This window comes from Ambystoma mexicanum, chromosome 4p, assembly GCF_040938575.1.
Source record: "Ambystoma mexicanum isolate Mex_15411 chromosome 4p, UKY_AmexF1_1, whole genome shotgun sequence".
Lineage (NCBI taxonomy): Eukaryota > Metazoa > Chordata > Amphibia > Caudata > Ambystomatidae > Ambystoma > Ambystoma mexicanum.
In genome coordinates, this window is record NC_090927.1 from 1,167,395,682 (window position 1) to 1,167,423,417 (window position 27,736).

At 46.9% G+C, this 27,736-nt stretch overlaps 1 protein-coding gene across 1 annotated transcript in view; it reads right to left on the bottom strand.

The window, feature by feature from the left end:
• AIG1 (androgen induced 1) overlaps positions 1-27,736 on the bottom strand; it is a 1,736,205-nt gene that overhangs the window by 57,960 nt on the left and 1,650,509 nt on the right. The window contains exon 5 of the mRNA XM_069606803.1: positions 26,304-26,467. Coding sequence (XP_069462904.1) covers positions 26,304-26,467 — 164 coding nt within the window. The remainder of the gene's footprint in view (positions 1-26,303; positions 26,468-27,736) is intronic.

A 27,736-nucleotide genomic window follows, 5' to 3' on the forward strand; every position in this document is an offset into this window, starting at 1 on the left:
GCAAATTGCTGGCTGCATTACCACTGTTTGTTGCCTTTATTATTTATGTATTGTTATTTATCTGTTTCTCCTCTGCTTCGCACTTTCCACCTCTCCCCCTTCCATGCACTTTTCCCCTCCCCCCTCTCCCATGCACTTGCGCATTCTCAATGTCACTGGGCCTAGTAAGATCGCTGTTTTGTTCTCCCCTGTTCCCCTCCCTTGCCTTGTCGCGCTCTGAAACACTTGTGCGCGATAGAAATAAAATATCAATCAATCAATCAATCAATCCCTATCAGGGCCACTCCGCAGGGTCTTTGCTTATTGATCTGTTTTCCCTTTGTGAACCACAAAGGGGTGGAGTCAAAGAACAGATGGAGCAGGGGTGCCTGGGTAAAAGGGCAAGTGGGGGTGAAAGTAAGTCTAAATAGGGAAATTAAAATGGACAAGCAACAGTCAAATGTAGCAGAGAAACCCTCAAAGAGTTTGCCCGACCACTACATGTTTAAGACAGTTTAATAGTTCGCCTCATGGCATTATTTGACGTGGCGAAACAGACAGGCCCGATTCCAAATCGAGGCATCATTGAGTTTAGATAAATTGGGAACCCTAAGACGGTCATTAGAAAAGGAAGATACAGAAATATCAACAATACAATGGGGAGCGTTCGCCATGTGGCTAGAAGAGGCCACAGCTAGAAGAGATGATGGGAAAGTAAGGGGATTAAGAGAGAGTAACGACCGATTGAGAAGCCAAATACATTTTTTAAAGAGTAGGAGAGCATTAGATGGGGACAGGATGTGCCCACAGATATTAGAAAAGGAGGGACTGATGGAGACTAATAAAGCAGAGGATCAGGAACGTGAGACACCAGAAGATATACTTGATTTTCTCACCATCCTTGAAAGACGGCAACTAGGAGAAATGCCGCTTGTAGAGGAGAATTCCCTGATACGACCCACTGCACCAGAAACACTGGGTCAGAGTGGAGGGGAAGCCAGTGGAGTGGCCCCGCTGATGGGACCCCCAATGGTGTATGCACCCCTTGGTAACAGGAGGTGGGATGATATATGATAGCGATTAGGGCACATTTGAAGCTCAAATCGGACCAGTGCCAGCGTCGCAGGGAGACAGGGAAAATCCAAATGCAATAATGATAGTCTATGTTCCATGGACACCAGGAGACCTTTGGGCATTAGCTAAAGAATTCCCCAATATAAGGGAAGAACCACGATGATGCATGGAGGAATGACAGACAATAATGCAGTGTTATAACCTGTCATGGGCAGACATGAATCAATTTATAAGATTAGTGATGTCAACAGAGGTGAGACAACGATTAACAGAATGGGCGGCTTGCGCAGCCGTCGATCCAGGCACGGGGAATTCCCTGATGCAAAGCAAGAGGTAGGATAGTGACGATGGTCGCGCAGGTATGTCAGAGAAAAAAGACTGGGCAAAGATATCGAATTGTAAAAAAATAAAGGTGAATCACCCGCCGACTATTTAGGCAGACTGAAGGTAGTGTTCACTCAGGATTCAGGTATTACAAAACCGGAAGAAACAGCGCAGGAGGCTATAGCGAACTCATTTGTATCATGATTGCTCCTGAAAGTACAGGTGCATCTTACGAATGTGTGCATAGGAGGGCTGACTAAGCCATTGGCGCAGGTAGTGGCGGTGACATATTATTGTGTCACTTGTCAAGACTGAAGAAAGGAGACGTTTGTTAATAAACTCATGACACTATTGATGCAAAGTCTCCGGGAGAGCTGCAGCAACCGAGACAACAGGAACAGTTTGACCAGCAACAGGCATGGAGAAAGAAAGGGTCTCATGGGCGGGGATTTGGAATAACCAGCAAGCTATGGTACCAAGCCCGTTGATTTGTAATTATTGTAATCAGGAGGCTCATTGGAAAAATGAATGCCCATTTAGACCACAAGTAAGGCAATAGATGGCAGGGGGATCTGGGCCAGGTAACACACAAATGCAGCCACAGGGAGGCCAGATGCATGGACTGACTGCGCCCATGAGCCAGATGTCCCAGTTCCCAAATCCAAACTCCAGTCCTTTTATCCCAGGGACACCACAAGGGCAAGGGGCACCTCCAATTGGGCATTGACAATCAGACCAGGAGCATCTACCTGCAGCATTTAAATCAATTTCTCATAAAACTTGGTGTAAGGTTTCCCAACTACACAGATAATAATATTACTTTGGTGTTTTATTTAGATCAGCTGTCACAGTAATCCAGTTTCAAAGCACTTGGTAACTGATGTCGCCCACTGCTGTCATTATTACCAATAATGTGGTTGGCAAAGTGTGAGCTCGGAAACATGAGGGCATGCTTGGGGCCCAGAGGAGAATCAAACAGATGCCCATGCAGCTGCGCGTGCTCACCAAAGGCGCATGCTCCTTGTAGTGTCTGCCGCGCCCTCAACGATCACACCAAAGTTAACATGAAACTTTTAGGAAATTTTCAGGAATTTTATGAAATCCGTGGTCATTTGTGATTGTATGAAACCCATTGCTTGAGGCAGCTGATTGAAGTACTACTATGAATATTGTGAATATCATTTTTTATTTTTATTGTATTAATTTTATCCTATGAATTTTATGATCTTCCTGATTAATGAATAATGAATGAAAATTCGATTTTAAATTCTGAATTCCAGATTTAAACATCAAATTGAGTTGAACTGTATGATATGTAAATTGAAATTGAAATTGAAACTATTTTTACATTACAGAGTGAAGACTAGGACGCGGCAAGTGATGCTACCTTCACATTTACTGTGGCTCTAGAGTGACACAGGGTGTATGTACTAAGGCTACTTTGGAGGCTTTGGAGGCTTTCTCTGACTGGCAGATGCCAGCATAGGAATCCAGAAGAACTAAAGGGGTGGGTGTGGTCTTCCCATTCACAATATTTGTATCACACTTATAATTTCAGTTTGAATTATTTTCAATGAAAGATGGCTATGACCAAGTTAGCCTGAACAGTAAATGAACCCCGCCAGAGCCCTGAAAATTCAGGTCAATTGGCAGGGTAGTGCCACATATATTAAGTTGCACTCCACTAGCACACATATATGAACCATTCCACATGTGCTAATTTGAATCAGCGGTTAGCTTAATAGCCACTATTTGTTTTTTTGTATTTTCAAATATCTTCTGACGAATTAATCTTCAACAGATGTTGTTAAAACATATCAGCGGAAAAGTACACATATTTACATTGTTAAGTGCATTGTAGGACTATGAATATACATACAAACATACAGTACAGAAAAACCTTTGTTTTAAACAAAAATGGTATACAGAGAAATTCTAAACCTGACAGTTAGTGCATACATGAACTTGTATCAAGTGAGCAACCCATAAACTAAGAGCCTAGTGTGGTGAGAACGCGTGTGTGTGTGTTTCTGACTGCCATGAATTAAATCATTGGCTCTTAACCAGTTCAAAAATGTGTCCTGCATACAGGAGTGAGTAAAAACCAATCAAAGGTCAACGTCGGAACATTACTTCCTGATGGCGTGGTATGGACTGCACAAGGGATGCTGGTCCAAAGCCTTTTCGGCAGGCAGTAGAGGCTGCCTTCTTCTGGGCCTAAGGATGTGTCTTTGAAAGAGGGTCTTCTGGGTGGTATCAAGCCTTAGTGAGAAGCGCTAGCATCGAAGGGGTGCGTAGTTCCCTCGGGAAGTTGCAATGACTTCATGGTAAACACTGGCTCCCTGTATAGTGCTGAAGCATCTCAGTTGAAACAATGTGTAGGCAGTTGAACATACGTGCACGTTGCAGCAGAGTTTTACTGCTGTGCATCTAGATGCTAGGCTGCGCGTGGCGTCTTCTGAATGCTGGATGTGTATATCATTCGGTCTGGGGACCTGTGTAGAAAATAGTCTGCTCAGGCGGTGTGCTGAAGACGCCGTCAGCAGCATAGGAATCCAAGCATTTTGAAGAGGATGTATGCCCACGCATTCTAGCAGATTCTGTAATTCTTTTCAACCTTTTCATTTGTTCTTAACACAATTTACTTGATGTATACGCGCCTTACAAATGCACAATAAATAAATAAATAAAACATGCCTCCTTGTTCCTACGAGAGGGAATAGGGAAGTCTTCCCATTAAGTGAAAATGATAGTGGTAGGCTTCCAGGCAGCTAGTTGGTTTTCTATCAGCTTGCCTGTGCCTGAGCTTTGACATGTAGGAAATGGGGGTCATTACGACCTGGGCGCAAAGGGATACCGGGCACCGGTAATGACACCGGTGCCGGTAATCCCTTTGCGCCCTATTTCGAGGTCCCTTTGCGGGTCCTCCGTTAACGCCTGGTGTTATGGACGGGACCCGCAAAGGGATACCGGGGTCAATAACGGTACCGCAATTTGCGGTACCGTTATTGCCGCCTTCCCCCTTCCCATTGAGCCCTATGGGGGCTCAAATGGGAATGGGGAATGGCTCTGGTGAATGGGGAATTACCAGTCCCGCCGACCTCGGACTGGACCGGTAATTACTCACTTCACCAGTCCGGGGGCGGACCGATTTTGGAGGCAGCCATGGCGCTAATAGCGCCATGGCTGCCTCCAAACTCGGAATGAAGGCCAATGTGTGTGTGTGTGTGGCATGGCATACTTCAGCATGGCTTACTGCCTGCTTGCATTAGATTAACTTGCCCTCCTTCAGAGTGAAGAGCAGCAGGGGCGCAGCACAAATGCACTGGACCACCTGCATGATTTCAGGTGCCTAACGGGAACAAGAAGTTTTCTGGACCACTCCCTGCCCTAGAGTTAAAGTCAGAGGCACTGCCTGTGGGAACCTTTTAGAGGTGTGCTATTGCTATATCATCTGTACATGGCCACAGAGAGAAGTTGAGTACAATGCCTACCACTTGAGAGTGGTCCTTTGTGGTCTCATTTAGCTGTGAAGACCTTGGGCCTCATTAAGAGGTAGGAGGTAAGGGATTACCGGCACTGGTAAGGGTACCGGTGCCGGTAATCACATACCTCCATATTCTGAGGTCCCTTAGCGAGTCCCTTCCTTAACACCTGGTCTGACCAGGTGTTAAGGACGGGACCCGCTAAGGGACTGCAGAGCTAATAACGGTACCGCAAATTGCGGTACCGTTATCAGCTACTTCCCCATTTCCATTGAGCCCTATGGGGGCTCAAATGGGCATGGGGAATGGTTCTCAGAATGGGGACTTAGCGTGTCGTCCAAGGTTGGAATGACCCTGTAAGTACCCATTCTGAGAACCCAGACCCGGTATGCGGTAAGGGGGTAGCCATGGTGCTAATAGCACCATGGCTACCTCCTACCACGTAATGAGACCCGTTGAGTGCTGACAAGGGGCATCTTTGCATGGTGAGAGACACACAGGGCCTCATTATGAGGTGGGCGGAATGGGTTTAACGGCGCCGGTAATGATGCTGGTGCCGGTAAACCCATTCTGCCCTATTACGAGGTTCCCTTGCGGGACCCGCTAAGAACGTCTGGTCAGACCAGATGTCCTTTGCGGGTCCCGCAAGGGGACCAGGGAACTAATAACGGCCACATTATAAACGGGCCTGTTATAAGATCCCTCCCCATTCCCATATATATATCCAATATATATCCCCTATAGGGGCTGGAATGGGAATGGGGATGGTTTTTTTGAATGAAGAATTACCGGGTCCTCCAAGGTTGGAATGACCCAGTAATTCTTCATTCAAGGAACCCGGACTCCAAACTCGTAATGAGGCCCTGGGTGTTGCTAGGTCTGGAAAAGATCCGGGGCTATGCTTATGTCGGGATTGTCTGGAATCGGGGCTAGGGAGCCTTTTGGTTATAGCCCTCAACTTCTATCTGGGATTACAGCCAAAAGACCCAGGGCTATCGCCTCCTTAGCACACCCCCCCACCCCGCAATGCTTCGTTTGTGAGTGTAAAGTTTTCACTATGCAGAAGTGTGGCTGCTGCCTGTACTCATATAATTGATGGGCGACACCTCAAGCGACAGTAAAATAGAAACGTTTGCTTACATGATAGGCGAGCAGGTGCAGAGGTGAAATGAAGAATTCTGGAGCATGTGCAGAACACACGATGCAGCCGTCAAATGATTTCTACAAAGATATAAAACCTATTTCTAGCAGCAGACATGTTAAAAAGTGCTTTGGGGGCAGTAGCCTTTTGCTTGCAACATAGACGATTCCCCGTTGGGCTGAACTTCGTTCATTCCTCATCCCCAGGTCCCATGAGGCATCTGGGCTCCACCAGTGATTGTGACTCATAGTTATGACGTAATTTCCAAAGAGCAAGTACGATCATGCCTTTCCCAACAGGCACTGTGACTGTTCATGGAAATTGAGCTGTAAGTTCCAGGGCACTCAGGAGGACAAACACCCTAGTATCTCAGTTAATGGGCAAAATCAGGAAAAAACTAGGTTTAAGTGAGGGGTTTACACTTCTGAGGCTCGCAATGAATGTGCACTGCTAAGTTTACAAAATCTACAATCCAGGTTGACCCGTTTCCGAAGCCTCTGCTTTATCAGTACCTCCTTTGTGAGATACAAGTTTAACCTAAACCTCAAGAACCTTGCTCGATAAATCCCACAACGAAGCCTTGGCAGGTACTTAGAAGGAACATTAAAGGATCTATCGCCATTACAGGGTGGCCTAAAAATACTAAATGGCTATCTTTGTTCAATAGTTGAGTACAAGTCAAGTCTCCACAACTTCCTTTTAGTCTCGTCCTAAAGAGGGGTGGGGAAGTCTGCCGCGTCCTCCCCCTCCTACGAAATTTATGATGTGGAAGAAGGCCAGGAAAAAACGCAATCACCCATTCTATTTTGGACAAATCCCCAACGGACCAATGGTTGACAAGTATGTCAAAAGATACCCCCTCAGCCAGCCATATGCCCTCAGCCAGCTCTACAGACCAGGTGTAGTACGAATTTACCCCAGCGTGGTTGAAGAGCCCCAGGCTATGACCAAAGACACCTCAATTGACAGTCTCAATTAAAAGCTCCAAGAAGCCATGATGCTGATGTCATTAGAGACACCACGACATAGCTGCGTTAGAGATGAAGCACACGTGCCATCCGCACTTCAGGACACAAACACACACTCGAATACATGAAGAACAGGAGCATACAGTTCTCTAGTTAGAGGACAGCCACATATACATACTGTCATTGCATTTATTATTTTTGAAATGCAGCAACGCAGAAACTGCAAGAAGCAAGTGATCCTGAGCAAAGCTTGCAGATGCTTACATGCAAATAACCCTATGGAACTGCAGGAGCACCGATGGAACCTACAAGTGTGACTAACCTACGCAGAATGTAGTTTAGCATGGATAGTGTAGAAACCACATTATAAAGGTTTAGGAGAATTACAGCAGGCCACAGGCCTCTCAGCAAGAGACAAGCTGATTTGAATTCAAGCTGGACAGAGAGCAAGGCGTGTGAGACAGAACCCACAGCCAAGGCCACAAGATACGTATGACATTCCATTTCCTAGACAACAAAGGCACTAGCTGCAGTAAATACAAATAATTCCTCATAATTGAGAGCTGCACAGCTCAAATTCGTCGTCTCTAAACACGTGATCCGGCCGAAGCAGACAATGGACAGTGACCAGCGCTGGGAAAGAGAGCCGATCTCAGGCTTCTATACAGAGGACTGCAACAAATATGCTAGAATGTGAGACAAGTGTTGCACTGAGCAGAAGAGCACTCTTGTAGACTAAGGTGGTACACAAAAGTTACAATGCAGACATATTGTCATTCTTATTAGCCTGAAGAGGTACACCGAGAGCTGAGAACCTTTGCAGATCCCAGGCCTGGGGATGTCAGCTCTAGCCAACCACAGCTCAGCATCCTAGGCGTGGGTAGCAAAGGACAAGAACCAATGGTAAGACACCCACACAGCAACATTGTTATAGATAGTGACTTCAGGATGGCACAGGCCAGCCACCTGACATGCAAGGGCCAGCAGAATAACATGTATAGTGTCCACTATAGTTAGTAAACAACTCAACACCCAATTAGGAGGGCTGATAGGTTTTCTGGAGAAGAGCCCAGGTTATGACGTGGCGCTGACGCCACCCTAGTGTAAAACTGGCGTGCGAGCCGAGAACAGACAAGTTCCCTGTTGGTTTTATCTGTAATAAACCGCAGTTTGATCTTGCCATTGACTAAGTCCTCCATTTATGCTGGTGAGGGTGTTGGGCCTTCCAAGAGTCTGAGGACTTCCAGTGTTCCTCTGGTATACCTGGGAGGTTCTTCCCAACAGCATTGATGCACACTTCTCATCAGCCTGCCATCCACAAATAGTTGGGCAAACCAAGCATGTTAATTAAACATTAGAACAGCATCTTTGATGTCTCTGCTTTAAGCACCAAAAGGACTGGATTTCTTTACTTTTTACCATGGAATTTGCTTATAAATAACACCACACAGACCTCCACAGGTTTCTCACCTTTGTATACTGTATATGGTGACCATTGCCAAATACCTTAACAACCCTTTGCACTACCACAGTGCTGGAAGTAGACACTGGTTCTACTGCCTTCGCATCATACACACCACGGTGCCGGAGCATCTTAAAAGTACTCAAGATAACACCGGTGGCATAGCCAGTCAACACCAATGGGATGCACCAGCATTGCAGCAAGGGGATAAAGTCTGGATATTGACACAAAATCTGCATTTGCAGGGATCCAGAAAGTAGTTCCTCTAGTACGTGGGACCCTATTAAATGTTCCAGGTGATTAATCCTGTTACATACCGTTTGGGTCTGCCCTCGTCTTGGTGGGTCCATTCTGTGTTGCACACTTTTTTACTGAAACCTTATAACCCCAGCATCCAGAAGATTAGCTCTCTGTCGAACCATTCTGGATTCTCAGATGCGGTGGCCCGGTTCTCCTATCTGCTTGACTGTAAGGGCTATGGCCCTGAAGAGAGTACTTGGGATCCAGCTTCCAATGTACATGCCCCTTGTCTGGTTGCAAGGTTCCACCGCAGGCATACTGACCATCTGCATGGAATGTGGGCCGTGGGATGGGGGACTATCATGCCTCGCAGAATACAGTAATCATCATGGCACCTTGCATGGAGATTAGCATCAGCACAGAAGAGACGATTATTTCATCTGTTATGGGCTCTGCCTTGGTATTGATGGCTGCATACCACACGTATCAACATCACAGAGGCACGTGACATAATTGCAGTGTCACGTGATGCACACCATAGCCATGAAGTGTCACAGGTGCCCATGAACACCAGCAGAAGACAGAGTACTTAAATGGACTGTAAGCAGAAAATCTCTTGCTTCTCAGCTGTACACTTTGGACAGTTGTTGCAGCGCGCTATCATGTTTCTCTGTTGTTTCCTCAGGCTGTTTGACCCATGGACTGTGTTGGACTGTGCTTGGATTCTGATTTGGATTTGGCATAGCAACAAGGTAGTCTGGGTACAGATTTTTGGCCTTAGGAATGCTTAGCTGTGCCTGGAAATTGTTCTTTGTATACTACCTCCGGACTGTTCTGAATTGGCTGTGGATTCTCCCAAAGGTCCTTCGATTACGGATATTGAGAACCCCATCTTCCAGGAGGGCTGCCAGGAACCTTCCTGAAAGTTGCTCTCTCATGATGCCTGGGTCAGGCCAGGTTTCCTGGAATACCCCAAGCATTGTCCTTCCTGGCTCTTTTGCCCTGGGACAGTTCAAGGTTTTCCTTCCTGACTTCATTCTATCCAGTGTGATGAATCCAAGGATGTCATCCCTTCTTTATTTGGGGGAACCCCCCTTATATGGCTGAGGGATGGCAGCCACTACCTGATCCTGGCCCTGGGGTGGTTACATGAGGGAGGACTTCCTAGTGGGGCGGTACTATTAAACAGTTCTTCCCTAGTTGCCCATGCGTTAATGGCATGCTGCTACTCTCATGTCCCACCTCAGTGTAAGGTTGGTGTGTCTACTCTCCAAACTCCCACTTTAGAGAATATGTGGGCCACTGAGATGAGGAAGAGGCAGGGAGTAGGGAGATCTACCACCTAGGTAGCTTGATGGCCAGTTATCTAAAACCTAATTTGTCATTTAGAACTACTCAGAACTCTTTTTCCAACTCTACATATAGGTCTCCACACTTACCATATAAAGCTACTAAAATACACTTCCACAGACTCTACCTGTAAGTTATCACAAACTGATTTCTCTTTTTCTAATGCTGGAAGTACTGTCATGAGGAAGAGGAGCCGAGTAATGAAGATCACAAAAAGACGGGAACACACGCTGAGCTCTAGTGGTTGGGATTGAATTTTGGCAGGCAGGACATTTAAATCGAGAAATCAGCTGATGAGAGAAGCCTGCCTGGAGAACTGCTGGTTTCTCAGAGTTGACTGAGGGACTGCCAAGTGTGAGCAAGGTCCGTAGAGCCAACCGGCTCATGAGAGGAACCGAGGGAGGTAGACTGCAGAATACAGTAATCCACAGGAATTCCAGAGCAAGAAGGATGGCTTCCTGGCTTGCAGCTGCACTGGAGAGCAGCCTCAGCATCATTGGAGTACAGGGAAACATGCAGCCAGCAAGCAAGAGCTGTGGAAAGGAAGGGAACCACAAGGCAGAGGCGGTGAGCCAGAAAGGAACAAGTGAGATGCTGACAGACCTTTGCAGGATCACCGTGGGAGAGCGATTGAGTCCGCCCAATTTAAGAGAGAACGCCGGGCGATTCCGACACTGGTACTAAAAGAAAATAGAAGTAAATTATAGGAAATTATAGGAATGTGACAGAACAAAGGGTGAAATCTGTCTTAAAGGAACAACAAAATATAATATATGATATGATATTTTATTTATATCGCGCTCGTACACAAGTGTTTCAGAGCGCTACCAAGCAAACGGAGGGGAACATGGGAGAACAAAAAAATAAAAACAACTATCTTACTAGCCCAATGACATTAAGAACGCGCAAGTGCATGGCGAAGGGAAAAGGGGGAAAGTGCGTGGAAGGGGGAGAAGTGGAAAGTGCAGAACAGAGGAGAGAAAAGAATAAATAATAAGTGAAATAAATAAATAAATACAGGCAATGAAAAGGTGGTAGTGCAGCCAGCAAGTGGCAAGTGTATGATTGGTCAGATAGGGTATATCTGATAAGTGCAGAAGAAAGGTGGGGAACTTTATGGGTACAGATACAGATCCAAGTGCAATGGGTGGCCCGGAGGCAGTGTATGTCAAGTTTGTAAGTCCAATTATTATGCACTTGTAAAGCCCTGGCAGGAGAGTATACTAGGCATGTCAAGTTACAAGTATATGAATCCAAGTATATGAGTACAAGTATATTGCATATAAAGAAAGCCCTAGTAGGAGAAAAAACCCGGCATTTCAAGTTAGAAGTATATGAGAATAAGTATATCAGAACAAGTGGTGTGCATACAAATAAAGTTCTGGCAGGAGAGTATACCAGGCATTCACAAATCAGATGTGTCTACATATAAAGCAAGCCTCAGCAGGAGAGTGTGCCAGGTAAGACCAACCTGAACAATATATGAAATATATTGCATGAGGAAATCCTGACAAAGATATAACAAGAGATTACCAAGGAGCGTGAGTGAAACATACCCAGGAGTGAAAGAAGCCTGGCAGGAGAGTACACCAGTTAGTCTACTAAGATTCAGGTTATCAATCAATCAAGTTACTTTGAATACCAATTCTGTTGATTTAAAGAACCTCAAGAAACTGTTATTAAGTGAAAGGAAATCCACGGGGAGGGAAGTACCCCTTTGAACTGTGAACCATATCCAACTGGAACTTTTGTGTTGTAGTTTCTTTGAACATTTCTTCTTTTTACCATTTGTACACTTTTCAAGACCAGAGACATTTCCCTTTCATGTTAGGGGTGAATTTAGAATGTGAGGGTCAGAATAGTACTTTTGACACAACCCTGATAGGTTTGGACATTGCGACAAAGGACCAACCCATTAGTTCTGTTTTGGTAGGGAAAATACCTCTTAGAGTAGAGACACAGAGGCGTTTTCCAAACCCACTTTTGCTTAATAAATCATGAACCCACTGTGTCTGAGTTTCATTCCTGACCCTTCACACCAAGTACTGTGGGGAACTAGAAAGCACTGTGATTTGGGGTGTTTTGCAGGTCCTGTGACTAACCATATTGTTTCCTTTGCAGCTTCCTCCTGTCTTTTGCCCAGTCCTACGGCTAGAGGAATGTTTTTTGCTTTCTGTGAATGGTCGATTGGGAAGAAGGATTTCTACTGTGTGCTGCCCCCTGCTTAAGTTTGAGCAAATATGATTTTTTTTATTTTTGCTTAATATTTTTGTCCTACTTCGTTCAATTCCAAAGTTGCATCCGCAAAACTATACATTTTTTTCTGTTCTGAATGGATGCTTTTGGCCAATCCTGATATATGCAGTCCACAGTTATCATCCAACTGTGTAGTGATGTGTTATAACTCAGTTCTGTCGTTTTATTGCATTCATTTTTTATGTTGTTTCTTTTTCAGGCCCTGTTGGCTAAAGGTGTTTAAATAAACTCTAAACTGCTGACCACCCAAAGGCCTTGAGCCAATATGTTCTTGTTAGGGTGCAGTGCTGCAGGTCTTGGGGTCGTGCCTGTGTGGGGTGTGTCCCATTTCGAGGTTATGCATTAGCAGTGTGTGAAGGCTACATTTCTTCTTTGCTTTGCATGTGGCACATTTAGTTCCAGATTCTGTTACAATATGACTGCAGATATGTTCTGCCATTCCACTGTCATTTGCTGGCACTTACTACATGCTAGGCCACTACTTCATAAGATTCACTTTAACTATAGTATTAAAGTCCTGCATATTTAAATTGAGTTTTGACACATAGTGATATAATGTGAGAAAAAGTGTGATTTATAGTAAGATGGACATGGTTTATAATTGAAGAAATAGTTCATTTGAACTCTTCTGTTCCTGCATGTTTTCATGGTACATTTGTTGATTGAAAATGGTGCAAAATGTCAATTTCTGCATGTTTGTCGTTTTTCATACGCGTGTATATTTTCTGTGAGTTTTAGACATGCCAGAATTCTGTAATTCTGATTCAGATCAGAGCAGGTGGAACTGAAAAGAGCTGCCCAAAAGCTGCAAAACTCAATGTATATCTGGAAATGTTTGAGGATGCCAGCTTTGGTGGCAGAGATACAGGCGAGTAACAATCCAGTAGTATGTAGAAGAGGGACCTCATGGACAAATGATAACTGGTGAGATCTCCTATATCTTCACCATAACATAGCTGTTACCCGGTGCTGAAAATAGACGGCATGGAGCCACAGCATACAGAGAGAAAGACCTAGAAAAAGTCACAGTGGTAATGGATGGGGAGAAGGGAGTGTGAAGAAGCACCCCCTGAAGTGGAGCAGGAGGAGGAGAGTGGAGGGAGAAGAATAGAGAAGATTGAGATGGATAAGGGGAGGTTGGTTGAGAGATTTTATCTGGAGAGGAAGTGGAAAGGAGGTTCCAAAAGGTGGTTGGAGGAGGTTAGAGAGGGAGTGAAAAGGGTGGATGAGGCATGGGAGAGAGGAAGGAGACATTGGGAGGTGGGTGAAGGAGACTCTAGAGAGAGGAAGGACAGTGTGTGAGGTTTAAGGGGGAGTTCAAGAGTACCACTGAAGGAGAGTGGGCAGAAGGTCAGTAGAAGGCCCGCCCGAACCCTGAAGAGGGTGAGGTCAAGGAGGGTGGAGTTACAAGTATACAGAGAATCCAGGAGAGAATAGGGGGAGGTATAAGAGGTTATCCTAGGTTTGAGAATGTGGTGAGAAGATGAGACGGTACATTGGGAAGAAAGAACAGGAGAACTGCTCCTAGGACCACTCAGTCAATTGGCCTCTTGGTGGATGCTTTGGGGATTTGTCCATTACTACCATACGCCAGCTTTTGCCTTTGCCAAAGCCTAATGTGAGGGCCCATATGTGGCCCAGGGACAGCATAAGAGGGCCTTTCTGGATCAAGCACGAGAAGCAGAGGACCAGGGGAACAGAGACACAAGAACAAAGTGCGAGAGACACTCAAACCCCTCAGGACTGTGAATGACTGCAAACTGATCAACACAGCTGGGGAGAGAACCGGGACTGGGATTTACTTAAAAAAGGCTTGAACTATTATAGGCTTTGCAAAGCCACCCTGATTTTGTCGCTAGTGTTTTTCATTGTACTTTTTCTTGATTCGGCCCAACCTTGTAATTAACCCTAATAAATCATTGTAGACTGGGAATCAAAAGAGGCCCTGGAACTCATTTTCAAAGTGGCCCCACAGTACACATTTTCAGCAAATCCAGCCCTTTTCCTATGAGAAAAATAAATTGGAAATAAAATAGCTTACCACACACAAGAGGGCCACAATGCAGAGGCCAACCGAGAAATCGCCAGAGTTCCCTATAGGTCACCCACCCCTGCTACCAAGCTATAATGTCTGATATCTGTTTTGTTCTGAGCCCCTTGGACTCTGACAGAACCCAGTCTGGGTGAAGTATAGAGGTTCAAAACATATTACCTGATTGACACAGAGCTAGTGAAATTCATACAATTCATGTTTATGGAGTATTGTTCCCTGCAAATACGTGAAAACTCAATGTGGGAGACAGCAGACCTCATACACACCTTATGGATTTAGAAATGGTATACAGTCACCAACCCGATGACCACATAATCAATAGGTATGTGCAGGCATTCACTGTTTTCTCAGGGCGATATTCCTAAATATTTTGATTGCTTAGTCGTATTCTCTTAACTACAACCTGTGTGTCTGCCCAAAAATTCAACACATTTGAAAAAAAGTAGTGTAGTTAATACCTGCAGGAGCGCCTTCTTTTTTAAAAAAGTTTTTATTTTAGTTTATTACAAACCTTTAAAAACAATGAAATGTTAACACATAATTTTTAAAGGGAAAAGAAAAAGAAAAATTAAGTACAATTTCATATTTGATCTTATCAACGAAGAAGAGCTGGATAAACTTATCAAGTAAGAAACAAAAGTTGAGCTATTCTGCACGTCATCACTAGGTATCGTTCCGTCCCTTTACTCATTTGCTTTCGCTAGGCTCTGTTTCAACTTTTCCAGAAAAAAAGATAATGCAAACATAATTTTGATGTTCGTGCCCTCATGGAGAATCTGCCACCAGTCCTCTGCGCATCGGTCTGGGTATTTTCCCAGTTCAGAACCCATGTGACTCGTTCTTTCGTCTCTCATCTTTGGGCAGAAAAGGACTAAATGTTTCAGGGATTCTTCTTGTAAGTTACAGAGCCTACATGTAAGATTAGGTTTTTTTTCCACGTCCTTCATGCCATATCGAACATCACGTGCGTCAAAATGGTTCAGTCTGAACTTCAAAAATGTTGTTCTTATATTCTTGCAAGGGAACTTCATCATATATGCAGGTGTCACGTGCAATTTTTTGGCTTCTATCAGTGCATTTCTCATTCTTGCATGTTGGATTCTTTTTTCGCTGGTTTCGATCTAATCCTTCTCGTGTAACTTTTTTTTAACTGCATTTGGGTTATCTATTAGCAGTTTCTTGTCAGTATCCAGCTGTTTTAGTATGGTTTCACAAGCAATTTTCCGTTGGTTTAGGAGGCTATCCAACACATTGCCTGTGTCGTCTTTTAGTATTTTAAATTGAGGGATGTTATCACCTCCAATCACCTTTTGATATAGCACCAGAGCATTCCACATCTCTACAGCTGCCATCGACATTTGGCTGACCTCGTATCTCATGCAGGCTGTAGGAAAACCTTTTGGTAGATGTAGGATCCTCCTCCAGATAACATGTTCGCACCTTGTCCAGATCTCATAATGGCAACCAAACAACGTCTCTGCGCCGTAAGTCAAAGCTGGAATTATTTTGTTCCTGTAGAAGCAGATAACAGGGAGCAACGAGAATTTGCCATACATTATGTGCAATCTGACCTCTTGCGCCGCCTTCTCAATTTACTCATTGATGTAAAACAATTGAAATATCCACATGAGTTATTCATGTACTTAATCAAAGAATTAATGGTATGAAAACCTTCTCTGTGAAATCACCTCTACACGTGTTTCACCACCTATTGTGTTGGATCTTCAGGAGGTTATTTCACATAGGATTGTTCCATTTATTTCGTGGTTTTAATCTATGTTAATCCATTGGGATTTATATTCAACAGCAGGATTCATATAAAGTGCAATGCTCACCAGGGAGCTTTGTTGGGTTTGTCTGAACCCGTAGTTTGCTGTAAAAACTGGATATGATAATCCAAGTTTCTTATGTTGCCCTCATGGTTTTCCCACGGTTCAGGCGAGAGCTGAAATTAATTTTTCAGATCCCTTAGTTTTTTGCCAAAGATGTTAATCTTTGGCAAAAAACTAAGGAAGATGAACATGCAAGATGAACACGTAATCCTTTTGTTCACAGTGACACCAGCGCTTTCCTTTACAGAATGGGGCTCCACATGGTTTCTCAATGGGCTTTTTGATATGTAAAACTCAGTGTATCTCTTGCACACATGTTCTAATCTTTGCCTGTACATTGGGCCTCATTACGAGTTGGGCGGTATTCTGGCAGTAAATCAGCTGGAATACCACCCGGTGGAATTACCGTTACCGCCACTTGATCCAGCGGAATTACCACCAGATTACAATTGGTGGTGGTTGAGTTAATCCCCATTTTTGTGAAAGTCCATTGGACTCTATGGGGCGTTTTTGGCAGATAACACCAACTAAATTAGTGCTGCAGTAATTCTGCCGATTTGCTAATTTTTGGTGGAAAGTGGGAGGAATTGCCTCCAGCGTAATACGCATAGTATGGTGGTGCAGGAAAAGTGGTGGTAATTCCATTACCACCAGTTTTTTCCCACATCAACAGACTTATCTGTTATTACTGCTATACCCTTAAGACATGCAACAGCAGCCTATACCAGTTGCTAAAGTTTCTCAGCCCGTAATTAGCAGCTATACAACTTGTGCTCAGACTGTGAAAAAGCCTGTGAGAAAGTCACATACCAGAGGAAAGTAACCAGGATGAGAGGACCACTGGTTCCCAGGGAAAGCCATCTGCTCTGAGATGACCTCAGAGATGGTTGTTGTGGATTTCCTAGTGCCCCACCTCTAATCCTAACCTCTTAACTTGGGCCACCTATATCCCTCTTGACACTTTTAAAAAGGCAGCCTCAGACCTCACAACTTGGTCCACACCACTTCACCCAGATACTGCTAAGTTAGAGACTCAGACCTCATAACCCTGTTCACCCACCTTCCCTCAGTCATTGTTAGGGTAAGGTACTCAGACGCTCGAGAACAGAGACTGTGTTCGTGATCTTTGAGCCTGGAACGCAAGTGGAAATGAAGACATTTGGTACAGAGGTCTTAAGTGAACACAGTTTGCATGTAAAACCATGGATACAATTGTGACCTTACCCGGTATTAGTTACAGACCAATGAGTAGATAAGGGACTAGGAGGCACTGGTAAGGGCCAAGTGACACAATCACCAATCTCAGGATACCATTGCGGTATCAGTCGGTCACCATGACAGATCAACCTGATCCCAAGATGGCAGGTCCAACATTTAAAGACTCAACCCGCATTTCTGCCAGGCTGTAACCAACCATGCAAATACTATTAAGCACACCTGAGCAAGACAAGGACTTACTGGCCACCATCCAATTAAATGTGGCCACCACCAGCAAGGCCCAGGTGGCCCCTATAAAACCCTCATTAATCCAATCCTATAATGAGCTTGGAACTAAAAGGGGGTAGCAGCAGGTCCAGAGTGAGAAACCTCAGAGAAAGGTTGACAGCAAGGGTTATCTAAAGACAGCCAGAAGTGAGAAGGAGGAAGGACCAGGTTGAGTTAGTCATTTTTGGAAGGCAAGATCAAAAAGAAGGAAGGCAGAGGGCATTACTTGCAGAGGGAAGGATTAGAGACTAGCAGGAAAGAGGGAGTATCAGTGAGACGACAGATTTGTAGGAGGGACAGAGGAGGAAGATGGAAAAGTGAAATAGGAGGAGGTTGGAAAAAAAGGATGAAAGAGGAAAAAGAAGGTGATTAGAAACAGGGAGAAGTCAGAGATGGGGGAATGCCTGCGAGAAGGAGGAATTGGATGGAAATATCCAAGGTTTTAAACCTGCACAGGCAAACCAAAGAGGGGGAAGGGCTAGATGGGCCAAAGAGAGGAAAACAACAGGGTCAGAGTGGCCTGAGCTGGCATTCAACCAGGGTACACAGGCTAGAGGAGTGGAAAGCCTTGATAACATGGTTCTAGACACTTGTAGGTTCAAAAGCCTAGCGGCTCAAATAGAAACATAGTGAAAGGCATAGACAGGACGCATAGTTCAGATTCTGGTTGGACTGGCGGGCCCACCAAAAAAACACATTTTCTTGCGGAGAAACAGAAGGAGGGGGGATGAGAGAAAGGAAGATCAAAAGTAGCTGTGAACCATAGTCTGGACTCTGGTGGAATGGATAAGCCCACCAAGGGCTAGAAATAAGATGTGCTTGTGGAAACCAGGAGTCTGTGGTGTACTTGTGAGAAGCCTGCACCTTTATTGGGACTGCAAGAAAGTCAAGCCTGTGTTTGGCTCTTGACGGACCTGAGCTGGGGTCTGGGTAGAACTCTGCAAGCTACTCCTTTGGAAAACAATGACTGCAGACTGAAAATTCTCCCCGGACAGACGGGTGAGAAATGAACTGTTATCTCAATGCCAAATGACCAAAGCCCATGATGGCGTATTCTAGCAACTTCTACATGCGTATTCTGTGCTAGTGGGTACCTGAAAGAACTGTGAATGACTATGCATGGTTGTTTCAGGGCACTTGCACTTTGAAACATGACCCTCCTGCAGATTAGGATTTGTTTCTTCCAGTACTCCAAGTAGAACTTTTGTCCTCGTTAAACCATGTGCCCTTATACAGAGATACATCCTTGTTGTTTTGATCTACATCCCTGCTCTAACCACTCTGTTCCCGACTGAATCAAACCCTTTGTTTCGAACCTATTTGGATCCCAAGTCATCGGTTGAACCCTCAGCCTTTGACAAGACCAACCAAGAAAAAAATCTGTGTGATCCCTATCAAGTACGGTTTATTTAAAAAAAACACCATGTGATATTTTAGTGACGATTGGCTCAATGCTATAACTAATATTTTGGTTTCTAGCTTGCAAGACCACATCAGAGATGTCATTTTACCAAAATTCCGGGAGTAGCGCAAGTGACATTGCACCACCCTTGACATCTGATTACATTGCAGGAAGGAACAAGTTACTTACCTGTAACTGTTGTTCTCCAGCATGGGTCTGGCATGGATTCACATGCTCATGAATATTCCCCGTCGTCAGGCTGGGAATCCTCGGTAACCAGTATCAGTTTCGTTTCTGATCTGTCTTTCGTAGTAATAACCAATCACTGGTCTCTGCGTCATACTGACCACAGCCAATGACTGCCCTCTACCTAAGCACCGCCTCTGGCAGCCATCTTCAGATTTGGAAGCACGTGAAGTGGCAGTATGACCAAGTGAAGAGCCGCAGAGGGGTAGGCGGGAGGGTTCGCATGTGAATCCATGCCAGACCCATGCTGGAGAACAACAGTTACAGGTAAGTAACTTGTTCCTTCTCCAGCATGGGGTCTGGCATGGATTCACATGCTCATGAATAAAGAATACATAGCAGTACACACATGCACAACCACGGGAGGTGGCAAAGGCTCAACATTAAGCATCACATCAACTCAACATTAAGCATCTTACCTCCTCACCAGGCTCACCTCAGGCGAACAGGTTGCGCAGCACTGCTTGGCCGACCCTGGACTCCTCCCTGGAATCCCGGTCGACGCAGTAGAATTTCGTGAAGGTGTGCGTTGACCTCCACGTAGCAGCCCTGCATATGTCCAGCAGGGGCACACCAGATAGGAACGCCGTGGTAGCTGCGATCGCTCTGGTGGAATGGGCTCTCGGACGGCCAGGCAGCGGTCGGTTTGCCAACCGGTGACAGTACATGATACAGCCGGAGAGCCATCTGGAGATGGAAGCCTTCGAGAGAGCCTTCCCCTGATTGACAGGTCCAAAGTTCACAAAGAGTTGTGACGTCTTCCGAAAACCTTTCGTGCGGTCCACGTAGAACTTCAGCGCTCTAGCTACATCCAGCGAGTGCAAAGTCCTCTCAGCCGGCGACGAAGGCGACGGGAAGAACACAGGTAACACCAAGGGTTCGTTGAGATGAAAGTCCGACGGTACCTTGGGCATGAAGGAGGGGTGCGTCCTGAGCACTACCCTCGTGTCGTGGAAAGTCAAGTACGGGGCCTTGCAGGAAAGGGCCTGGATCTCTCCCACTCGTCGTGCGGAGGTGATGGCCACGAGAAAAGCTGTTTTCCACGATAGAAACTTCAACGGGGCCGAGTGCAGAGGCTCGAACGGAGGTCCCATGAGCTTGGTCAGCACCACGTTGAGCTCCCACGCCGGGGCCGGAGCCTTCACCGGCGGGAACGATCTGAACAGTCCCTTCATGAACTCTTTCACCAGACGATGAGACCACAAGGACGTCCGGCCCGTGGTTCTGGTGTATCGGGAGATCGCAGCAAGATGAATCTTGATGGACGCGTGTGCCAGACCAGCTTTGGCCAGTGTCAGCAGGTACGGCAGCACTTGGGGAGCCGTAATCCGTAGAGGGTTAATCTTCTGTGCGTGGCACCAGACAGAGAACCTCTTCCATTTGTGTCCGTAGCATTTAAGAGTCGAGGACGCCCTGGCCTTTGCAAGAACCTCTCTGCAATCGGCCGGTATGTCGTATCCTCCAAACTCTAGCGCTGCAGGAGCCAGGCCTGCAAGTTCAGCGACTTCGGGTCGTGGTGGAGGATGGCGCCTCCTTCCCTGGAGAGTAGATCCGCGTCCGCCGGCAGCTTGATTGGCGGGGACGCCGACAAGTCCAGAAGGTCCGGGAACCATATCTGCCTCGGCCACGCAGGTGCGACGAGGATAGGAAGTCTCCTTCCTCCAGCTGACCCAGGACGTGCTGGAGGGTGACCATCCGGAACTTCTGCGCCTTGATGAACTTGTTCAGGCGTCGCAGGTCCAGGATGGGGCGCCATCCTCCCGTCTTCTTCTTCACGAGGAAGTAGCGCGAGTAGACTCCGGAGCCCCGAAGCCTCTTTGGGACGAGTTCGATGGCGCCCTTTCTGAGCATCGCCTTTACCTCCAGGAGAAGTTGAGGGACGTGAAGTTCTTTCCTGGCCACGGGGGGGACGCGCGGGCACCTTCTTTGAAACTCGAGCGCGTGGCCCCGGGCCAGGGCGTCCAGCACCCAACGGTCGGTGGAGATGGACTCCCACACGCTGACGAAGCCCGCCAGCCGGCCTCCCACCGGGGTGCTTCGGTGGGGGCCCGACCCCACGGCCGGTTCAATCCTGCTTGGACGCGGCCTTGCCGCCTTGGCCTCCTTGGCGACGACGGCGGGGTCCGCCGGACTTGCCTCGTCCTCTGTAGGCCTCTTGCGACGACGAGCGGGCCGCTTGACGGTAGGAAGCGAAACCGCCGCCGGAACCTTTGGAGGCTCCCTTGCCTCCGCCGCTCCGAAAGGGCGTCCGCCGTTGCTGCAGTACTCCAAGGGCCCGGGCCGTCTCAGTATCCGCCTTGATGGCCTGAAGGGAATCGTCCACTGTCTTCCCAAACAGGTTGTTCCCGTCGAAGGGCATGTCCAGGACCCTGGTCTGGACGTCCTGCTGAAAGTCCGTAGCCTTGAGCCATCCACGACGTCGAAGGCAAACGCCGTTGCCCATCTGGCGGAACCCAGTGTCGGCGATGTCCGTCGCCACGGTGATGGCGTGGTCCGAGGCCACCTCACCTTCCTGCAGGATCTCAAGGGCCTCCGCCCTCTTGTCGTCCGGCAGAAAATCCAGCAGGGGAGCTATCTTGTACCAGAGTTCCCTGTCGTAGCGGGCCACGATAGCCAAGGCGTTGGCCGCTTTAATCGTCGTCGCCGCCGACGAGATGACTCTACGTCCCATGGCATCCAATTTCTTTCCCTCGCCGTCCGGCGGGGAAGTCGACGTGGAGGCCGCACCCCCCCCGCTTTCTTCCTGGCTGCCGCGGAGACGACGGAGTCCGGGGTAGGCTGCGCCCGGAGGCATAGGGGGGCCGAGTCCGGGACCCGGTACTTTTTCTCGTACCGGTCTCTTTTCGCTGGCGTCGTGGAAGGGTTCTTGAGGAGGGAAAGGCCCTCATCCCAAATGTCGTCCAACAGAGGCACTGCGAGGACCGTCTTCCTCTTGGCCTCGCGCCGTTGGTAAAGGAAGCCTTCCTTTTTCTTCTCCTCAGGGCAGAGTTGGAAAAGCTCGGATGCCCTGGCGATCATTGAGTGGAACGATCCAATCTCGTCGGGCGGAGAAGCCCTGGTGGGAGGCGACGACGGAAAATCCTCGTCGTATGCCTCGTCGTCTGTACCCGTCGCTGCCGTGTCAGTCCCCGTATCATCCCCTCGGGTGGACGGGGAGGAGGGCTGGACGGGGCGCGACGGTTGAAAAGGAGGCGGTGGATGGATCCTTCTTTTCTTGGTAGGGGGAACACCAGAAGGTCCCGGTTCTGGATCCCCCGACGGGAGAGGTTCCTCCGTCGGTAACGGTAGTCTCGTCCTTATCTCGGAGCATAAGGACTGTATAGCCAACAAAATGGCCGCTGAGTTGTCTTGCGGCGCTGGCAGAGGGGAATCCGACGGGCGAGCAGGGGCCCCGTCGGTATCCTCGACGATGTCGTCGTCGTCACCTGCGTCGGGGCCCATTCCGACGGGCTGGTCTTGTTCCACGCCTAGGCCGTGGCTTAAGACCTCGATCAGCTCCTCTTCTGAGGTTGAGGCCGAATCTACGACGACGCCCTGCCCCCCCTTCTTCTTCCCCACGGAGGGTTTCACGGGGGTCCTATCGATGGGCACGAAAGAAGACTCCCTCCGAGGAGGCAGGGAGATTCTGGGCCCTGAGGCCGCCACCACTGGTGCAGCCTCCACAGGCTGGGCCAGGGCCGCCGCGACCGTTTCGATAGAGGGCTTGGTCGAATGGATCAAGGCCTTCACCACCTTAGGTGCGCTCACCGCCTTATCCTTGAGGGAGGGGGCACTGCCACGCTCCTCCTCTGCCTTAGAGCTCGACCGGGGCCTCTCCAGGAGCTTCGCCGGGTGCTCGGCCTTCCTCTTACCCGACCCAGAGCGTTGGCTCGTGGTTGATGGTGCCGGGGAGGGTGCGCCCTGCCTGGCGCCCGTAGAGCCCGACCGTTCGGCGCTCCCGGTGCCAGCGGACTCGCGGTGCTTGGCCTTATGTTGGGCCCCCGTCGCCGGGGCGCCCTCAAAGGTCTTAGAAGACCGCTCAGATTTCTTCTTCTTCTCGCCAGACGGGCTCTTACCCTCCAGCCAGCTGGCGAGACGTTGATGGCGGTCCTTCATGGTCCGTTCCGACATGTTGCCGCAAAACGCACAGTCCTTCTCCACGTGCGTCTTGTCCCCATGAAGGCAGTAAAGGCAGAAAGAGTGTTCGTCCTCCTTGAAGACGTTCTGCAGCTGGCATCCAGGGCAGGCCCTGAACAGCTTTCCGGGCGTCGAGCTTCCCTTCTCCTGGGCCATCTCCGAGACCGGGCCTGAGAAGCTTCTGGAGTCCTCCGAAGTGTAGCTCGACGAAATCTTCACCCTTGAGGGGCACAGATGAATCCGACACGGGTCCCCGTTGATCGGATGTAGGATCGGTGGAGCTTGAGGCTCTTTTGACCGAAAGAATCGAAGTTTTTGTGAAAAAGCGCGAAAAAATAGCACTAACGCTCGAGAGCAATAGCACGAGGATCCCAACACATGAACGTGCGGTAAAAATCTGAAGATGGCTGCCAGAGGCGGTGCTTAGGTAGAGGGCAGTCATTGGCTGTGGTCAGTATGACGCAGAGACCAGTGATTGGTTATTACTACGAAAGACAGATCAGAAACGAAACTGATACTGGTTACCGAGGATTCCCAGCCTCACGACGGGGAATATTCATGAGCATGTGAATCCATGCCAGACCCCATGCTGGAGAAGTGATGTCATAGTGATGGCACATGACCTTTCACCCCTTGACAAAACAGGAAGATGCATCACATAGCACGGTTTCTGAGTACACTAAGAATAATATGGTTAAGACATTACTGTAATATGATATACAGGAATGGATCACCAAATGTAGCATTAATATCAGTATGTATAGGCCCATATTACCAAATTACTATGAATGTAAGCAGACGTCCAACACAACAACCTGGACTATTGTACATAACTCGGCCTGAACTGTAAACAGACAGACCATCTCAAAGAGGCCTAAACCCTAAAGCTCAGACATCCAGTGGCTGCCAAGTGTCTGGCCGTAGATTGGAAACAGCAACTGCCCAACACAAGTCCAACCAGAAGACATTCAGAGGCTGCACCACTTTATGCTTTTACACTTGGACAATGCGCGCAGGGATTTTCTTGTCAATAATGCACTTTAAACCATTGCACAGCGGCCCACTCCCTCCAGTCACCCAGAGCCTGAATATCCCACAAACATTTTAACGATAAACACCCCACCATCCACTGCAAATCACGAAGGGCCATCCGTCAACAGCTTTAAATGACAGGCACACACCCCTGCCCTCCAACACCTTACACCTCCAATGCCTTGCTCCAACACCTTTGTGTTTACACAGTGCCACCCTTCAGCAACTTAAGTCTCCAATATTCTCCAACACCATCAACCTCAAGCAAACTAACAACTTAAGTCTCCAGTACCCTCCTTCTTCAACCCAACAGTGTGAGTCTCAATTACCATCATCAAACATCTTATATATGCATTGAATGCATTTTAACTCTCTAATAACACATTCCGTCTCAAACATTCTCTTCCAACATCTGTAAGTCACTAGTACAGCAACTTAAGTCTCCAGTAACAGCCTCCGTAACATTGAGCCTCAACCACACACCTCAGACCCATAGCTGTGACAGCGCTTATGAAACCTTCCAGCCAACACCTTTCTGTTTTGTTTATTTGGTAAGTAACCCACAGTTTTGTTTGGTAGATGGGAGATAGAGGGGAAGGATGTGTTGCAGATCGTAGTAATTGCAGTTTTTTTTTAATTTTAAAATGTAAACAGCAGCATCTCCATGACATCACCCCTAGAAAAGGCAATTTTATTATTTTCTTTGGTCATTTATATGTTGCTTAATGCCAGTCTTCTCCAGCTTCTAAGCACTGGAACAGGAACAGGAACTGAACCCATATTGCACTGCACCCCCTTGTTCCCAAGGCAAGTGCATTGCCCCTGAGGTATGCTTCCAAATATATATATTTGTAGCTTGAGGAAACAACAAATGGTTTCTTCAAAGGCAGAGGACAACGTCATGCAAATTAATTATCTCACCTTGTGTCTTTCTACAGTGTGCCTGTGATGCAGGTCTGGCAGATCTAGATCAGGTCACGCAGTGCCCAGGCAGGATTGGTGGCAGAAGCCACTGGGGCACACCTCTCTCATCACAGGCCCAGTGGCTCACTGGATGTGCAAAGCAGACAACGAGAATCACTGATGAGATTTGCGTTCATGCTGTGCTGACTCTGAGTATTGCAGGATGCTATTACACATTCCCAGCTAGCTAGACCTAGCCCCTATAACCTCCCTGTTGTTACAGTACTGGATACAAGCTGCACAGACAGCCTCACCTCTGAACCCAACCATTCAGGCTTTCTTCACTAATGGACTGCCAATCTGTTACTGATGGCGGCTTCATGGTTTTTCCTGTATCCCTGTTATTTCTCCAGCTAACGAGATCTAGATTACAGGTGAAAAAAAGCATTTAGCTGCATTTACAACTGCCTTTTTTCAGTGCAGCACAGATATCTGCTCTTGGCACTGCCTCTTTGTTCATTGGCGGGGTTGCTGCTTTGGTAACCTGGGGTGCTAATGGCCTTATGTACCCACGTTAATGGCCCTCTCTTCACTCAGGGCGTTAACTGGGTCCACGGGCCGTTACCCCGCCCCCCCCAGTGTTGCCCATGGAACAGGTACATAATGCCACATTTTAGATAGCAGAATCTAGTACTCATTAACGTTCTCATAGCTAATTTGCATATAAAACAGGTGTAAAACAACTCCAAAATTGAAATAACTTTTGGTGCAACATTGCATTTGACATTAGTTTCTTAGACTGTTTTCAAGTTCGATGTCATGACATCAGCCATTTTACTAGGATGGATATTTTGCTGCGTTTTGGGGCTGTACTTGAGGGCATTATATGGACCAATTAATAGATACAGGTAGCCCCATGTTCAGAGTGCGCCAAGCTTTCTGACATCATACTCACCTTTCTGGGTATCCCAGATATAGCTGTTCAGTACTTCTCCCAAAATGTAGTATATATTCATCATAATGGTAACAAACAGAAAGAAGGTGATCTTGGCTCCGGGGCTAATGTGATCAAGAAGAGGGTAGACCCAGACACCAGTGACATGGTTCACCCAACACACCCTATAACAGAAACAAAGGGAGAACAGTGCTGTGGTTAGTCTATTTGCTGAATGGTATTGAACAGTTAAACCCACTGTAATGGAAGAAGAGTCCTGCATAGACAGATACACACATATGCACACCAAACTGCTCTACACTCAAAAGCTTAAGCAGAATTCCTAACGTTAGGATGCTATGACAAACTGTGACTTTAAGGTTGAGGAAAATATCAAATGCAATTTGCTTTGGATTACTTGAACCTCAGCACTTCAGTGAAGCCAGCCATGTATGCTATATGCTACAGAAAAAAAGCAGAGTGTTCATTCATATGCCCCTTCGCCTACTAGGAAGTTTCATAAGGCAATTCAGTTAGCAGAGTTGTCCACATAACTCCATTCATTAATCCATGTGCCCCAACATGCAAGTTTCCCAAAGCTGACTGAAAATAATTTGAAAAAATAACATGTGCCCGCCACACCGATAGATACTTTTCAAGCTCTTGTGATATGGAGATCAAATTTACGATTGCTATTTATTTATTTATTAACATTTCTTTTTTGTTGTGAAAAGCACACCTTAGCGCGTGAGGTAGGGCTGGAAAAAATGTTTGAAAAAAATCTACACTTCCACAAGTTACAAACATGAAATGAGCAACTTAAAGACCCAAGCCATTCACAAAACAAACACTCAGCACATGGCCAACACACTGAACAACCCAATACAGATTACCGAGGCTCCAGTTGAGGGCAAATTAATTAACGGAAAAGTCACAATTGCAAACATTTCCTGAATAATAGAAAATTAAGAGGAGTTTTCCATGTAATGAGAAGTTGGTGCTCTGGAGAACCTGGACCTCCTGAGAAGATTCCAGGGTGCTGTAAGGAAGGCATTGTATCAAACAGTAAGACAGACGCAAGGGATCACAGTTCAAGGGTGTTAATTGAACTTCAATTGTGTTTGAAAACCACCTAATATAATCCTTAATCTAAAGTTGGGACCAAACTACAACCATCAAATAATAATAACGCAGTTCTAGTTTAGTCTGTCAAAATAAAAGAGCCTATACTAATAAACCTATTGCCAATCCTTACTTCTAAATACATATAGTGTGGGAAACAACGTTATGCAAAAGAAAAGTGATATGTCAGGATATTCAAGCCGTTGGCTTCCCTTCCCCACATTTCAGCACGGGACAAGGTGGCACACTCAAGCTTAGCATACTCTCTGGCTTCTCTAGCACAAGGATGCAGTTCAAAACCTCCACATCAGTGCCTTCTGTGCCAAAGTCTC